The sequence below is a fragment of the Fonsecaea multimorphosa genome (genome assembly GCF_000836435.1).
Source record: "Fonsecaea multimorphosa CBS 102226 unplaced genomic scaffold supercont1.5, whole genome shotgun sequence".
Classification (NCBI taxonomy): domain Eukaryota; kingdom Fungi; phylum Ascomycota; class Eurotiomycetes; order Chaetothyriales; family Herpotrichiellaceae; genus Fonsecaea; species Fonsecaea multimorphosa.
Genome location: NW_015971639.1, coordinates 695,041 through 711,566, shown reverse-complemented (window position 1 = coordinate 711,566; position 16,526 = coordinate 695,041). Strand labels below are relative to the sequence as shown.

Here is a 16,526-nt window from a genome sequence, read left to right as displayed (position 1 = left end):
GGTGTTTCGAGCATCCGTCCAGCCTTACTGGAAGTGCTCACCGGCATCCAAGACCAGAAGGGGGTCTTGCGACGCATGTTAAGTTGAAAGTGCTAGCGATCGATCACAAACTCCCGTATACTATGGCCTCAGCAAATGACCTCGATAAATGTGGCCCGTCAGCATTCCGTGGTGCCAACGCTTGTTCTGCGTAAATGGTAAATACCGTCCCACAGCACGCAGGTGCCCGGCTTTCGACAGAAGGCACCAGCTCGAACTGAACCAAAAGGCTTTGCCAATTTTATCAAGTACAAGGACTTCCTAAGTGTATTTGATCCGCGAAAGGTCTACTTGAAAGTGTTTCTTTTGAGGAAGAGAGCACACAACAGCCTCGTTTATTCCCATCAAGTCGAATCCCAGGCTCAGTCACCAAATAGGACAAATCAGAGTGACCCTAGTCACGCAACTGCGTGTGTGGCTGCAAGTAATACGAGGTTGGCAGCCTGGGATTATTTGGTGGTGCTGACCAAGGCTCACACATCACTCCGCCGTCCAAGCAAAGCCGCGCAAAAGCAGGCATTTGAGCTGAATGAGTTCATGTGATTGTGTTCGTGTATTACTTTGACGATGATCTGTCCCATATTTGCAAATGACCGTGAAATGTGTCCCTTTATCTCAAGGCAACACTTCAGAATTCAGCTCAGCCCGCATCTTTGAGATTGTCAATCTGGTGTACCGCTGGTTCATTGGCATCTGGACTCGGGAATGACTTAACGTCTTCACTTGACAGCTGAAGACATCTTTGTCGAGGCCCTGCAGTTTTGCCAGTCTTGTCCACCTGCAGGCCAGGTCTCGTGCGAGATACCACAGTACTAATTGACCGTGGGACGCAGGCTGAGATCTTCAATCTCAACGAACTCTTACATGCACAGATCTGCGCGCGGAAGCGAATGGCACACACCTGTGGCTGGCTGATTTTACAGGGGGGTTGTTGTTGCAAAACGGTCTTTCGTCTTTCCACTTCCACACTACGGGATTGAAAGAGTAAGAGTGCAAGTAACTTGAGTCGCGTACTTTGTGTCCGAATTGTTTCAGCAGGTACCACTTCCGGCCCTTTCAGTCACAAAAAAAGGGTGTCGTCCTTGTAAAAGTTCATGCTCGTCGAATTCGATATGTTGATTCTTGCTCGGGTCGTAGAGATACCAATCCACCTTTATCGCGAAGCTTCCATCTTCTAGAGAGTAAAGCGCAAATGGGTTCTGGTGAGAAAGGTTTCAGAAGTCGAAGACCGCGCTCTCGTCAGCCCTCAGCTTGTTGGATAGCGTCAAGGGCGCCAAAACTGCTACTCCTCTCCCTCTGCTCGATCAGAGCCCAAGACAGCCTGGCGATGATGGAGGTTGCTTCAAGGTTGGTTCCCGCCACGGATATTAAAAATGAGCGAAGCTTTATCAAAGGCAGCCTATCAATAGCTGAGCATTCGCTCAGTCGACTAGTCGATCCACGGGCCCTAGCTCACAGAGGGAGGGTGATCTTGTGACTTTGTCGGAGACCTGATCTTCCTGGAATGGGTGTATGATTAAAAAAGCAACGTAGTCGAAAACACCTCTAGAGATTCTACATTTGCCCCCTGCCATAAGTCAATGGTCTGCCCCTTCCCGCAACAAGATGTATCCCCAGAGTTCATAAACACATTTGCCATCGCTTGCCCGATTTTTTTGTCCGCCATACATGGGCTGCTGCCCCTACTGTCCTGCATCCTTCAACCTCCTGAAAGCCCTTTTCTTTCACCTTGGCCTCTTTCTATCTTGCCCCCGGCTTTTGACCTTCTCCAAAGCGCCTCCGGCTCCAATGCTCCGCGCAGATTCTTCTCTGGTCGAGCCACATCTACTCGAACTTCTTGCGGCCCAAGTTCAAGCCGACGCCGTGGTTGAACACAAGCGTGCCGCCAATCTTTGCACTGGCAATCAGAGCCGGCAGCAAGACCATGCTGATGATGATGTTTGTCTGAGTCGGGGTCTTGCCCACGTTGACGGCCCCTTCCTTGTCCTTCCTGAGGTACCAGCTGTACAAGTTGGCCACAAACACCAGATCGTTGACGATGGCGTGCGTGATGGTGGCCTTGATCCGCGGCACCATTGTGCTCTTCTGCTTTCCCTGCGCGTCCTTTTCCCATGGCCCGCCATTCTTCTTGATCATCCCCACCAGTTGGATGTTGCCGGACATGATTGCAGGCACGGTGGTGATCAACCCTGCGCACAGGAGGAAGTAGGACAGTCGGGTGATGTCCAAGAGGGTCGTGGCGGAGCCGAAACGGCTGGTGAGGAAGTCCGGCTTGACATAGATGGCGGTGAGGGCATACAAAATGTCAAGGCCCCAGGAGAGGATGTTAAAGGCGATGGGGAAGTGGACAAGGCCTGGGTGGGCGGGGAATCTGAGAAACAAGACGGTCAGTGCTGAAGATATGCAAACGGAGGTGGATGGTCCAAGTTCTAGCAACCGCCGTCAAACCATCTCTACACTCCAAGCCTAACGGCAAACAAGAGAAGAGAAACATACTCAGTGTTGAATTCAGGGACAGGTTCGCCGACCTTGTGGGCAAATTTGCCCTGGAGGTTGGTATAGTAACTCATCTTGTCGGTGCTACTCGCTGCGAAACAGAAACAGAAGGTCACCGAGTCTTGTTGCGTTCCAAGAAGAAGAATCGTCACGGCACTGCAGAAAAATTAACAGATTGAAGAGAAGAAGAAAAGAAAACGAGTGTCTGTCGTACACAGTATTGCGGTCAGGAGAGTATTGGACAAAAATAGGGAGTGGGAGCGGGCGTCAGAAAATACAAGAGGCCGCATTGGGCAAAGGAGCAACACGAACGCGCGAAGGACATTGCGGGCAGGGAGCCAACCTTGAACTCCACCCAAGCTAATGGCGGAGTCCGGTTAAGGCGCCCTCGCCCAACGGGTGCCCAATGGATCGATCTCTAGGCTCCGGGCGCCCCTAATGGCCCCGGTCATTCAGGGCCAAGGCTGCAAGCCATAGCGGCCTAGGGCCCCTGAATCGGGCTGCCGCCAATAGGAAATCGCCAAGAGGTAAGCAGTGAACACCTGGCATCATTGATTCATCGCAGGCACATGGGGGCTGATCCCGGACTCGGCTTCATCGAATGTGTTAACTCGACCCTCCGTCCAGGAAACCAAGAGCAGAGCAAAGTTGACAACACCGCCATACTGAGTGACAGGTACCCGCCAAACCAGGTAGGACGTGGATAAAGAACAAAACATTGGCGAAGAGGGCGAAGAGGTCAGTAGAGGTGGCACTGTGTATACAAGGCAACACCGAGGCGAGAGTACCGAGAGAATTTGAAGGCTGTCAATACGAGATGATGACATTTGCATCATTCAGTCACCCTACCTCCCTCACAGCTTTGCCCTCCTGAGAGCCTCAATCACCTCCTTTGCTCCTCTTTCTCCAGATCGCAGTGCACCATCCATATACCCTTTCCACTCATAGGCGGTCTCGGTGCCCACGAAATGCACTTTCCCGTGAGTCGTCCTCAGGGCGTGGTTGTACTTTGTCATGATTCCGGGGGGAGCGGCAGGACACGGACAGCCTTGCGCCCACTGGTCGCTTGCCCATTCATGTTCTGTGACCGCCAACGGCTCCGGGACGTCGACATACGGCCCGAACACGCGCTTGATGTGGGCCAAGATCGCACCGAATCTCTCCTGTTGCGGGAGAAGAGATCCTTTGCGACCGAAATCGCCGTTGGTGAAGCACGTCAGGGAGAATTGGCCCTTTTCGTCGTTGCTGGAGTCGCGGCATGTGGTGATGGGCCCGATGAAGGACATGATGGCCCCGGACAGTCCTTTCTTGCGCCACCAGGGCTCAGAGTACATGACCAGCACCTTCAGTGTGTATCCGTGCATGTTGTTCTTACCAAGCTCGACTTTTGCAGCAGGCAAGGGCGGGTCGAATGCGATCTCCTTATAGAGGACCGTCGGCACAGAGACGATGACTCGCTGGCACTTGAAGTCTCCCCTACCCGCCGAGACGTAGATCCCATCGGGAGTTTGTGATATGTGCCGAACAGGTGAGTTGAGGACGATGGAACCTGGCTTCATCAGACTCGCCAGACCGATTGACAATGACTGGGTCCCTGTCCCTCAAAATGTAAGTGCGTTGCTCAAAGAATTCGCCCACGGTCTGCTTTGCTCACCTTTGATGAATCTGAGATACTGCCCCCCATCCTGAAAATCGGATCTCATCTGGAGCAGGCCTCCGCCACTCTTGCAGTAATCCAAGAAGTAGAGAGCACTTATCTCGGATGGCTCGAGGCCGAGCATTGCCCTTGTCCACAACTTGACCGTTGCAAGCGCTGTCTCGGACTGGGTCTCGGACTTGCACCATTCTTCCAAAGTCATTTTGTCAAAGCGCCCGCTTGAGCCTACCGGGTCGCGAATATCCACCTGTTGGCACAGCTTCTCAAACAGTTCACGGATGTACACCATGTGTTGGATCCCGTTGGACTCGGGCGCGTTGGAGGGTGTTCCGCCATAGGGAAACAATCCTGTACTGCCGCCGAGATCCTCCTGGATGATATGGCCCACAGTGTTTTGGACCACGAGTTCAAGGCCCAGGGACTTTGCCAGTGCATACGCCTTCGCTTGGTTCGTGTCGTTGATCCAAGCTGCACCGACGTCGATGAATTTCTCCTGGCCCAACGGATCGACGGACCAAGTCTTTCCGCCCACGCGATCACGAGCCTCGACAACTGCGCACGATACGCCGGCCTTTTGCAGGTCATAGGCTGCCTGCAGACCGCTCAGGCCGGCTCCCACGACCACCACTTCGACAGTCTTCAAAGGCTCCTGCCTAACAGCCGCATACGCCTCAATCTCAAATTTGAAATCCGGATCCGCCAGTGCGGGAACGGGCACCAGCGTCGTAGCCGGGCGATGGCCGTTCAAGAACGCCTTGAGGTGCTTGGTGTGCCGACGATGCGCCGGGTCGTAGTCGACGATGTAGTAGACCAGCTTGAAGACGTCGGTGACTTTGGCCCCCGCGGCCTCGAGACAGCGGCCCAGATTCGTCATGGCCAGGGCGATCTGCTCGTCAAGGTCCTTGGGCACCACCCGGTTGTGGTCGGCTCCGACCTGTCCGGCCGTCGCGACGATGCGGCATGGTCCGCTGGACGTGGCGACGTGCGAGAAGATCGGGCGAGAGTCGAATGTCTTGTGGGGATCGAGTGTTTGCACGCTGGGCGGCGTCATCGTCTTTGGATCAGGCGACATGATTTGCGGTTACTTCACCCTTCTTGATCTAGACCTTCACTTTTGATCTCTGCTGCCTTCCTTTATTTCAAGCTATCTCGACTCTTCACTTGCAGCAGATCACCAGATATGGAGATGTTGTGGGGATATATATCGAGTCGATCCACGGATTTCGACGGCGCTCCCAGAGTCTCACTTCCTTGCTTGCTGGCTGTCTGGCTTACTCGCAGCAATACCTGCAACAACGAATATATGCACATATGTAGGTATGTATGTATGTGTCCAAAATCGAAAAGGCCAGGCCTTTCACCGATCAAATCAATCCAGTTCCCCCATACGAAGTACGGGGTACGACGCTGCGTGCGGAGATGTGCATCCCTCAGTCTAACCTTTCAAGACTCCCGGTGGAAAGACGATAACCGCGGTGCCTGATCGGGCAAGAGAGTTTGAACATAGTTGATTGGGGGATCATTGACTAGGTGATTTCCATTGGCCGCCCTTCCGGAACAGGGTATCAACAACCGCGGTCGGTAATGGATGGATGGATAGGTTGATGGATGGACGCTGTTGACAGATACGTGAGTCACGAAAAGCCTGCTGGCTGTTGCGGGGCTGCGTGTCGCTTTCAAGTATATGGCAATGGTGGGAGGTTCCAAGTTATGTCAAGATGTGAGGAGGTAGACATGTACTATATATAGAGATAGATAAATCTCGCCGTAAGGTATTCTAGCCCAGCTGTATTTCACCCGTTGCAGACTTCGTCTATCGATGCCGCGACTGCTATAAGTTCCTCGTCGCTGAATTGCGGCCGCACAAGCTGGATCGTGATGGGTTGGTTCTTCCAGCGCTCGGGGTCGTCTATTTGTGAATTTTCGCAGAGTGGTCAGCCAGTCCATTCAATCAATTAAGTCGTGGGATGGTGGCTAATTGTGCCCGAAATCTCACAGACCGCGTCGGAATCTCGATATAATCTTCTTGACGGAAAAGGGCAGAGTAAATAGATCACTTACAGATCTCCCAGTTCATCTTGTCAAAGACGTTATTCTTGGGGGCGTAGTCGACATTCTTCTTGTCCTTGTCAAGGTCGACATGCATCTTCTTTAACGGCAGCACAATGCTCGGGTAGTCGAGCAGGTTCCACAGGCTAAAGTACCCCCACCAGACCGGGAAGCCGTGCGGGAAACTCGCGGACGGCGCGCAGGGGCAGATTAAGCAGTCGATGGGGCGTCCGGAATTGGTCTGCGTTCTCGTGTTGTACCACGCCTCGGCGAACTGGTATCGCCATTCTGCTTGCTTCGTGTTGAGCTGGAGAGGTAGCGTCCGTCAGCTCTGATGTTCTTTTTTGGTCTTCTTCTAAAAGGCGTTGTGTAGAGGATGATGGAGGAAGAAATGAAAGAGTGAGGGTTGTATATGGTACCTTGAACAGTTCTGGCACGCTCAAGGGCTTGATATGAAACGTCTCGAGATACCACTTGAAGGTTGGGTAGAGCGGTTCGCCCGACGATGCGACTAGATCCACGGTCTCTTTTGCACCAGTCTGGAACCATAGTCGCCACTGGTGACCGGTTAGCAGACTGTGTGGGTTTTCAAAAGACGCAGGAGTGGGATAGTACGTACAGTGTCCTGTGCAACTTCCCAACAGTCAAATGGCAATTTGAATTCGATTACTGCCTAAAGTCAGAAGCCGGGAGTGCCAGACGTTTGTAGCATAATTCGTACCTTCGTGACCAGCCTCTCGCAGGCTTACCGCAGTCTCTTGAAGGGCTCTCGCAATTGGTGGCTGCGGAGTCACACACCCGTCTGTGGTTAGCAAGCCAAGGCACAGTTTCTCCGTCTTAGTAGGTAATTGTTTCCAGGGCATCCGGACAGCAGTGGGCTCAAACGGCAAGCCGTGGTGGGTGAGGAGAATCTCGGCTACGAGCTTGACATCTGTCATGCTGTGACAATTCGGACCCGAAGAGACCTTGATAGAGATCTGGCCAGGCGCAGCCGTCCCCATGCCCCTCTTTGCAGTTCTTTCAGCAGTAGGCCTCATGGCATAAAGCCCGTTAAAAGTGCCCGGGGCCCGGATGCTGCCGCCGATATCGGTTGATGGGCAGAACGGCGCTCCTTTCATAGCCACAAGGCTCCCATCCCCGCCAGAGGAGCCTCCGGCAGAGAAATCTCTGTTGAAAGGGTTCAGAGTGCGACCCCACAGGTTGCTCCAGGTTTCGAGGAACATTCCCGTCTGTGGCATCGTTGTGCGCACGAAAAAGACAGCTGTAACAGTCCAGGAAGATGCATGAGCAGGAACTCATCCAGCTTTGTAGAAAGGTTTGGATGCTCACCTCCAGCATTCCTCAGAATTTGCACAATCGACGCATCAGACGTGCACCGATTGTTGTACCATGCCACATAGCCCATCGTCAGGTTCTTATCCTTCATGTGGAAGATATCCTTGATTCCCACAGGCAATCCATGCAAAGGGCCAACCGGGGTGCCCGTCTTTGCCAGGATGTCATCAAGTTCTTTTGCTCGTGCTAGAGCCTCTTCCGGAAAGAAAGCGGTCAAACAATTTACCTAAAAGGGCCGTCAATAACAGACCTCAGTCCACGCCTCTGACATTAGGTAGGCTGGACAGTTCGCAGATGGAGTATAAAGCAGATATTCGCCCATCATACTTACACACTGATGTGCAATCGCGGCTCTTGCACAGAAGGCCTCGGTCACTTCCACCGAGGACAGCCTGCCGTCTCTCAGCTGGGCTACGAGCTCGCTGGCCGTCTGCTCAGTGATCAACAGCTGTTTCTCCGTAAGGAGTCCACAAGTCCTCGGAATGGCTCGAACGTCCTTCACAGAAGGGTCGACCGGCTCGGGCAGACGCCATTTCGGGGGTATTGAGTTCAAAAGATCTGCTTGCGCCTTTGACGCGACCACTTGCCAGTCTTCAGCCATTATGGGCCGAGAGGGGGGAGGTAAAGTGTTGGCACCTAGGTGAACTGAATCATGATCGTTTGGGAGAAGCGCTGATGGATTGGCCTTGTACTACGGCTCATCTTTTAAGTCCTGCTGGTCAGTGCAAATGAGCAGCCGATAACGACAAACGGTACGAGGTACGCGTAGCTGAATGCGGGGACACTCTCTAATCAAGCCCACCGGATGTCGACGATCGTGGAAGTCCGCCTTTGCATGCGCGTCTGCAGGAGCGAAATGCCATGCGCGAATGGGCTTCAAAGGTGTGTACGATCGACGGACCGCAGGATGGTAAGAAGGCAGACGAGGACCCGGGCACCCACCGGGGATGATGAAGTGTTGCCAACGCCGTTCGCCTCGGAACCGGAATGGGATTAAGATTTCTCCGAGGTCGCGATATCAGACTGAAAGGCCTCAAGGAATACGGAGTACCTTCGACGCAATAAACAATGGAATGCATGCATTTGTCTCTTACCCAAGTTTCATTGGTCTCGATTCTGCGTGAAGCGGCGATACAGTACAACATGGGCCGACTAGCAGGGATAACGGGCATCAGAAGGCTACAGCTCGAAGTGAGCTAGGAAGACATCGACACCTCGTATCTCGTATCTCTATTCTTCTCTCACTGTGCCTTCCTTGGCTTTAGAGCGCGACTTCTTTGCAGCCAAATACAGCGAGCTTCTGTCAGAGCGCTTCAATGCACAATTCCCGGGTCTCTGGGTCACCCAATCGAAATTGAAAAATGCCTACACCGACATCTGCCACCATGTCTCTGCCTGGTGTGATGATGCGGCCTACCAAGCGGTACAGATGCAAATTAGCAGTGACCAAGGCGAAAATCTGGCCGAGCTGCTTGCTCTGTCTCGCGCTTTCAAAGTCCCACTGTCAAGGTGTAACCTGCATATCTTCTTGCCCACCTCCCGGAATGGGTGATTGTTATCAGCCTCAGGCAGACACAGGATGAGCTGCGAAGCAGTTTGTATCGCATCCTAGCATTGAAGAGAGCGCTCTACGAAAACGGCGATAGTCGAGACTCTCTAGCATTTAATGATGGATGCAAATTGCCTCGGGCTCATCCTCTGCTTTGATCTTTCAAGCATACTCTCGGAGAATTCGGAGACACCCCATTTGATGCGTAATTCGCCAGCCTCCAACTAGCGGGGAGAATAAGACTCGCCGCGCGAAATGTCTTTCAACTAGCAGCATGCGCCATCAATGTCAAGAGAGCGACCCTCGGGGAGAGGTCAAATTCGCCGATACAGCTTTTCCTTCATTGAGCTTTACAGATCATGCCGCCGTCCTCGCCGATACCGTCCTGGTATACAGAACTGCCTGTTACATTCCAGAGTTCATTTCCAACGCAGGGTTTACACCAGAATACGCCCTTGGGGTCGTATTTTTTCTTCAGGGCCAAAAGGCGCGGGTAATTCGAGCCCCAGAAGGTTGTCTGCCAGTTGGGCTCGGTCGGATCGGCTTCATTGACGTACGCGCCCGTGTATGGATCCAGGATGCGCAGTGCTTCAACCGCGCTGTTGCGCAGCTCGTCTGTTACCGCCGTCTTTTCGGTTTGGTTCAAGGGCGTCCAGCTTCGATAAGTGACTTGACAGGAAGAGGGGGCTGGAGTCAACACTCTGCGTGCGTACGAGCGGTGGAAAGGCCATCATGGACTTACCGAAGTGAATGTATGTGTCGTTCCGCCACGCAGGACACACTGAGTTGTTCCCACCGGGTATCTTAGCATCTCGTACCCCTTTGCCCGCAACAAGGTGGTTGAGCAGTGTCCAGGTACCGTTTGATGCTGTACGTAGTGCATTCTGTAGCTCCGTTTGGTTGCCAGTAAGAGCGCCGCGGGTCAGGAGACGTGAACCTAGACGCTCTGATGGTCCCACAGCCTCGGGCTGGTTCGTCATCCAGAATTTATTGAAGTCTGGGATCGGGATTGTTTCGTTTGCAACAAAGACCGGGTCACCCCAGTTCGTGGTGTTGATCTTGGTAATGACCGGACCCATGATCGCGTTGACCTGGGCAGGAGTCTTGTTTGGGAAGAAATACCCACCGATGATAATGCCTGCTTGGTCCGGAGGATTGGGGGGAGCGTATGGGATGAAATAGTGGTAGCCGTTTGCTCCTTTGTCCGACAGGCTAGGCACCTGCGAGGTGAAGTATGTCGATATTGACCAAAAGGTGTCGCTGTTGGAGGTGGTGTTGGCAGTAAATATTGTAAGGCTGCCGGGAAGGGTCGGGTAGACCTTCATGGTCACGCTGATGAGGACGCCAAAGGTTGAGCCTCCTCCCTGTGCGAATCTGGTCAGCAGTGCTTTTACTCTGCAAATCTGTTGAACATCTTGCACCCACCCCTCGCATAGCCCAGAACAAATCAGGATACGAGTTCTCGTTGATGGTGAGAAATTTGCCGTCTGGAGTCACCACTTCCATCTCGAGGACTTGGTCAGCTCCAAGTCCATATGTCGAGCTTATGGGAGAATGGCCCCCTCCCAGGACCCATCCACCAATGCCGACTGATACGTCACCACCTGCGATGACTGTAAGGTTGTATTCAGCGACTGCCTGGTAGAGTTCCATCATCCTGGATCCAGCGGCAATTTTGACTGAGCCAACTCCACCATACGGGAGAGCCCTAGTGTCACTAGTATTCACCGAGATGCCCACGAGCTTGTGTGTCCATATAGACAAAGACTGTCCACCAGACGACCTACTCCCCTTAGCATCATGACCTTTGGCAAGGCATTCCATTCTTACCTGGACAGGAGATCATGACCAGTTCCTTTGACTATCAACCTCACGCCTGTATTGGCGGCAAACTCCACCGCTGCCTGTACATCAGAGACTTTTGTGGCGTGTACCACGTACGAAGGATAAGCAGCCGCTGAACATGGCGCCAGAGGCGACGGCAGACATCCATCATCATTGTAGTCAACCGAGATGGGATTGTCGGCATGAAAGCTTGAGTTCGTCCATTGGGAAAGGACAAAGTCACAGGTGGCATTGTTGAACAATGCATTTCCTGGGTGGCAGACAGATCCAGGAGGGACGTCGGCAAAGAGCTTGCCAGACACAGTCTTGTTCAACTCTTGCCACGCGGACTGAGCAGGCCAGTTTGACGAGGACGGAATGGGTTTGCAATATATCGCAGGTCCAGCAAGAGCCTGGTGCACGGAGGCCAGAAAGAACAGCAAACCCATCAAACACACCCGAGACAGGGGAGGGTTCATGGTGAAGAGATGCTTATTAAAAGTTCAAGTGTCTGATGAAGAACACCTTGGCCAAGTGGAAACAGGGCACTTACCTGAGCTGCCGTTTATATTGTCGACGAAAGCTGGCTTCACCTACGTCGAGTGACCATTATGGATGTGTGTCAGAATTGGCAATCGTATTCGTCTTCTCGTTGCTCATCCGAATACGTGACGAGATTCTGCCTCGCGAGGCAAATCGCCATGGGCGTCGCAAGGCACTCAAGTGCCATGGCCATGGACAAATGACCATCCATTAGACTCTTGTGTCTAAAGAGACAGACAATCTCTCAGCACCCTGTCGGTCTGCTGTAGCTTTTACGAATGCTCCCAGGATACATCTGCAAAGAGAGTTCATCTGTTACTAGTTAACATTCGCAGAATGAGCCGAAAAGCGCAAAGCGCCGTCGACACATGCGGAGGAGGGGCCTCTTGTCCACCCCTTGACAATTTTCGCTTAATTCTTGCTGGCCGGGATAGCATCTTCGATACATAATTGGCGCTCCAGCCCACCCAAGCGGCCCAGGCTGACTGCAAATCTGCCTTTCACAACGTGGTTGGTCAAGATTTGTTGAAGCCAAGCTAAATACCAGGGCAGTCGGTTACCAACGCGCCGTCCTACAGTTGACATGGACATATTCTAGGTTAAGCCCAGAGAATTACCTTCTCCGCATATTCGAAAATTCGCTACCTCAAATCATGGAGAAATATGGCAACACGTGTGGCCTTTGGTGTGATTCGATTTGGCCGAACCCTTCGACGGCAAAAGTCAAGAATAGGAAATGCAGAGCTCGGCTTTGAATAGTGAGCAATCGGGATCTGGCCGAAAGGGGTAGAGATGGATTCACTTGCGCATGTTGATAAACGACGACGTCCAGCCCGGTGGCAAAGATCAACTTCATTCACCCTCATTCCAAGCGGTTAACCATTCTATCCCTTCGTCCAGAAAAAGGCTATGGCTGTTGACAAGATCAAACCCTTCAACGACCCCCGGGTCCAGCTTCGTTCAACCGTCCTCAATGGCCTGACCTACGGTTATCTATACTCTGAACCTCTTCCGTCTGTCGTTCGACGAGGAACAGTCCTTCTTGTTCATGGATTCCCCGATCTTTCATTTGGGTGGAGATATCAAATTCCATTCTTGACATCGCTAGGTCTGACTGTCATTGCACCGGACTGCGTAGGATATGGCCGGACGGACTCTCCTCGACACACCTTATCCGACTATGGATACAAGCGCGCAGCCGACGACCTGGCCACGCTGTGCCAGCAACTCGATCTAGCACAAATCGTGCTGGGCGGTCACGACTGGGGCTCAGCCGTTGCGTGGCGCATGACCCAGTACTACCCCAAGCTTGTCAAGGCACTCTTCATCTTCGGCGCGCCCTACTTTCCACCATCATCCCGCTTTGAGCCTCTGGCAAGTATCATCGGCAATTACCTGCCACAGCTGGCGTACCAAGCACAACTTGTCTCCGGCGAGATTGAGGACAGGGTACAATCTCGCGCCGAGATCCGCAAATTCCTGAGCGCCGTCTTTGGGGCACTCAACACCGCGCAACCCAACCGTCTGGCTGGCTTCGACGTCCATTCAGGCGCCAACCTCGACCTGATCCTCTCTGGCGCCATCCCTGCTAACGACGACGGCCTGGTCAGCAGCGTCGAGCTTGACTTCTACGCCTCGGAATTCTCCCGCAACGGCCTCACCGGCCCCGTGAACTGGTATCGCATCCGCGAAGTCAACTGGGCCGACGAATACGCCTACTTTTTCGACAATGGTAAAGTTCCCCGACCGTCGAACCTACGCTTCGGTCCGGAGCATGAGATTCTCTACGTCCGAGCCACGTGTGATCCCGCCATCAGTGACAACATGGTTGCCCGCATGGTTCCCAAGGTCGACAAGCTGACGCACCATGAGATTGAGGCTGGACATTGGGTTCTGTGGCAGAAACCAGCGGAGGCCAATCGTATTCTTGGGCAGTGGTTGGAAGACAAGGTCTTTAAGGAGGGCCACCTATCCAGCAAGTTGTAGTTAGGGGCAATTTCTTTGAGCTTGGGCGACCCTTGCGGTATTTTCATCCCCTGCATTGGAATGTGCGGTGGACTGCGCACACACATTAACTCAAAAGTGTATGTTAGTACAAGTTATTTCCTGGATTCATGCACCATGCTCCTGCTGCTGGACTTGAGCCACGCAACCTCCTTCATTACCGCGTCGACGAGAAGCCGATGTGCGTTGAGACATGCGACCCACACAAAGGAGGCGCCTGTCTTCCCACAACTAATAGGGGGTGTCAGCCTCGTGTGAGTTGGGAATACTAATCACTTTCACATGGCTTGCACCTGGTCCGAATTTATAACGCAGCCAACATCATAGATTGACACGAACTGGCTCGGGAGAGAGCGAGAGCAGAGGTTAAACGATGCTTATAGCCGAAGGAGGGAGCGGCGAAGTTATGGGAGAAAGCCGTACAACGCCAGCCTAATAAATGAGACCGAGGGAATCGACTCCCGAACCACAAATGTGGGTAGTGGAATATGATTCCCGCAACCCCAAATTATACCCCGAAGACCCTCCGCGAGCGTTACTGCGAACTAATTTTGCTAACATAGTTTTGAGGGAACTTGTGATTTGCAGACCCTAGCCCGTTCTATCTAACTAACAGACTCGATTTCACCATTCTGAGTGACCCTTCACAGTTACCCCTCCAGAAGAACCTCATGGCGGTTAAAATCTTCATGTATGAGGCCGGAGCGTTTCATAAACACAAGCTAGGCAGGCTGACTATTGAAACAGCACGGGTGTCACAGGCTACATAGGTGGTGACAGCCTATACGCACTGTACCAGAAATACCCGGAGTGGGAATACTGTGAGTTTGCAGATGCCCCGGAGCCTGTTTCATTCTCTCTGAACTTGAAGTGCCGGTGTCTTCTTTCACAGTTGATACGGGGAAAGCAAAGTTGCTGACGAATTGCGGTAGGTGCTCTGGTCAGGACGCAGGCAAAGGCAGACCAGGTCCAACGACAGTATCCCAAACTTCGCATCGTCCTGGGAGATCTGGACGACTTCGCCACCCTCCAGGAAGAGAGTGCCAAGGCTGATATAGTCCTGCGTGAGTATTTTTCAGTGTCTTGAAATCTAGATCGTACGGGCTCGCTGATCCGCTTGTGACTACAGACACGGCAGATGCGTCGGATCACGAAGGTGCGGCCAGAGCCATTGCCGCCGGTCTCGCTGAGGGCCACACGCCTTCTAGCCCCGGATTCTGGCTGCATACTGGCGGCACGGGTATCTTGACCTATGAAGACTCCAAGAACAATCGCTTGGGCGAGTGGTCGACCAAGGAATACAACGACCTCAGCGGGGTGGATGAGCTGACGCACCTCCCTGATGATGCGTTTCATCGCAACGTCGACAAGATCGTCCTCGAAGCGGGAACCAAATATTCCGACAGAGTCAAGACGGCGCTGGTCTGCCCGCCCACCATCTACGGTACGTCTCTGACTCTCTGTACCCGGGAAAGTGTGTGATCGTCATTGATTTCCGTTCTGCATGTCCCCCACTGTCAACTAGTATAGGGTGTACTGACTCGCCTGGCTCGCTTTTCCGCTTAGGCAACGGTCGGGGCCCTGTATCCGGGCGCTCTCGCCAGGTCTACGAACTGACCAAGCTCATTCTCCAAAGGGGTTACACGCCCATTGTGGGCGCCGGCAAAGCGCGGTGGAACCACGTCCACATCTACGACCTGGCCGCAGCCTTTGTCCTTCTGGCCGAAGCTGCCGTGTCCAAGAACCTGTCCGACCAGATTTGGGGCGCCAGGGGCTATCATCTGTGCGAAAGCGGAGAACATGTCTGGGCCGACCTGGCCCGGAAGATATCCGCCGTTGCAGCCGACAAGGGCTACATTCCCGCCAACCCGGCGGAGAAGCAGCTTAGTAAAGACGAGGCTTTCGAGGTGGCGGGCTTCGAGGCCGTGAGCTGGGGCTGGAATTCGCGGGGCAAGGCCGAGCGGTTACGCAGGTTTTTGGGCTGGGAGCCCAAGGAGAAGGGTATTGAGGACGAGGCGGACGGCATACTGGAGGCGGAGAGATCGAGATTGCAGGGCAAAATGCCATCATAGTAATAAGAATCAGAGGAAGAGGCAGATTTGGAATCTTCATTTGGGAAGTTACTTGTAAACTACCCCCATTTGTAGGATACGGCCAATGCCCGACGTGTCCTTCGATGTGTTTCATGCGACCCGTAGCAGCAGCAAAATTGCATCGTCATCACTCATAATGGGTGGATGCGCCACCATCCACTACCAGATACTGTCCAGTGACATATGAACTGAGATCACTAGCGAAAAAGACGGCGGCCCCAGCGATATCCTCGGGAGTGCCCAGGCGGCCCAGCGTTGTCTTGCCCAGCATCACTTCTCGCTGGTTGTTGTGGTCCAGATGAGCTTTGTTCATGGTAGTCTCGATGGTACCGGGACAGATACTGTTGAAGCGAATGCCATGTTTGCCGAGGGCGCTGGAGCATGCGACGGTCATGCCCAAGATGGCGGCCTTGGTTGGGGCGTAGTGCGTCAAAGTCGACGAGCCTTGGAGAGCGCTGATGGAGGCGATGGACACGACGCTGCCACCCTTTCCCTGGGCCACCATCTGTTTCGTCGCGGCCTGCGTGAGCATGTACGCCGCCGTGAAGTTGACCGCCATGTGACGGTCCAGCAGGGCCCGTGTCACATTGTGGAAGTCTGCGAATTTGCAGATGCCCGCATTGTTGATCAGGGCATCGAGCCTGCCGAAACTGCCCACGGCCTCGGCCACCAAGTTGGCTGGAGTCTCGGGCAGGACCACATCGCCGCTGAAGGAGGTGTGGCGAAGCGATGGGTCGATTGCCTTGAGTTCTGCCTGCAAAGCTCCCATGTCCGAGGTCGTCTGCTCGGTCCCCAGGTGATGCAGGATCAGACCAGCGCCTTGTCGAGCACATGCCAGTGCTGTGGCTCGTCCAATACCTTGTGATGCCCCTGTGATGGCGATGACTTTGTTGCGTAGTAATCCAGCCATTGTTCCCATTGTGGTGGGCTGGGTGTT

The 16,526-nt window shown here is 53.5% G+C and overlaps 7 protein-coding genes across 7 annotated transcripts; 2 read left to right on the top strand and 5 right to left on the bottom strand.

Annotated features, from left to right (window-relative positions):
• Positions 1 to 1,863: 1,863 nt before the first annotated feature.
• Z520_03470 (uncharacterized protein) lies at positions 1,864 to 2,609 on the bottom strand (the record flags this gene model as incomplete). The annotated part of the gene is made up of 2 exons (XM_016773980.1): positions 1,864 to 2,410; positions 2,536 to 2,609. The coding sequence occupies 2 exons, from the start codon at positions 2,607 to 2,609 to the stop codon at positions 1,864 to 1,866; spliced, it is 621 nt and encodes a 206-aa protein (XP_016634926.1).
• Positions 2,610 to 3,389: 780 nt separating this feature from the next.
• Z520_03469 (uncharacterized protein) lies at positions 3,390 to 5,264 on the bottom strand (the record flags this gene model as incomplete). The annotated part of the gene is made up of 2 exons (XM_016773979.1): positions 3,390 to 4,129; positions 4,190 to 5,264. The coding sequence occupies 2 exons, from the start codon at positions 5,262 to 5,264 to the stop codon at positions 3,390 to 3,392; spliced, it is 1,815 nt and encodes a 604-aa protein (XP_016634925.1).
• Positions 5,265 to 6,245: 981 nt separating this feature from the next.
• Positions 6,246 to 8,177, bottom strand: Z520_03468 (uncharacterized protein; the record flags this gene model as incomplete). The annotated part of the gene is made up of 6 exons (XM_016773978.1): positions 6,246 to 6,548; positions 6,661 to 6,798; positions 6,861 to 6,910; positions 6,963 to 7,502; positions 7,571 to 7,802; positions 7,908 to 8,177. 6 exons carry the CDS (start codon positions 8,175 to 8,177, stop codon positions 6,246 to 6,248), a joined length of 1,533 nt encoding a protein of 510 aa, XP_016634924.1.
• A 1,288-nt stretch (positions 8,178 to 9,465) lies between these two features.
• Z520_03467 (uncharacterized protein) lies at positions 9,466 to 11,428 on the bottom strand (the record flags this gene model as incomplete). Its single annotated transcript, XM_016773977.1, has 4 exons — positions 9,466 to 9,794; positions 9,868 to 10,489; positions 10,551 to 10,911; positions 10,956 to 11,428. 4 exons carry the CDS (start codon positions 11,426 to 11,428, stop codon positions 9,466 to 9,468), a joined length of 1,785 nt encoding a protein of 594 aa, XP_016634923.1.
• A 973-nt stretch (positions 11,429 to 12,401) lies between these two features.
• Positions 12,402 to 13,478, top strand: Z520_03466 (uncharacterized protein; the record flags this gene model as incomplete). Its single annotated transcript, XM_016773976.1, has 1 exon — positions 12,402 to 13,478. One exon carries the CDS (start codon positions 12,402 to 12,404, stop codon positions 13,476 to 13,478), a length of 1,077 nt encoding a protein of 358 aa, XP_016634922.1.
• Positions 13,479 to 13,968: 490 nt separating this feature from the next.
• Z520_03465 (uncharacterized protein) lies at positions 13,969 to 15,568 on the top strand (the record flags this gene model as incomplete). The annotated part of the gene is made up of 6 exons (XM_016773975.1): positions 13,969 to 14,030; positions 14,113 to 14,187; positions 14,244 to 14,317; positions 14,429 to 14,560; positions 14,626 to 14,940; positions 15,063 to 15,568. 6 exons carry the CDS (start codon positions 13,969 to 13,971, stop codon positions 15,566 to 15,568), a joined length of 1,164 nt encoding a protein of 387 aa, XP_016634921.1.
• A 148-nt stretch (positions 15,569 to 15,716) lies between these two features.
• On the bottom strand, positions 15,717 to 16,499 carry Z520_03464 (uncharacterized protein; the record flags this gene model as incomplete). Its single annotated transcript, XM_016773974.1, has 1 exon — positions 15,717 to 16,499. The coding sequence occupies one exon, from the start codon at positions 16,497 to 16,499 to the stop codon at positions 15,717 to 15,719; it is 783 nt and encodes a 260-aa protein (XP_016634920.1).
• Between the last annotated feature and the right edge of the window lie 27 nt (positions 16,500 to 16,526).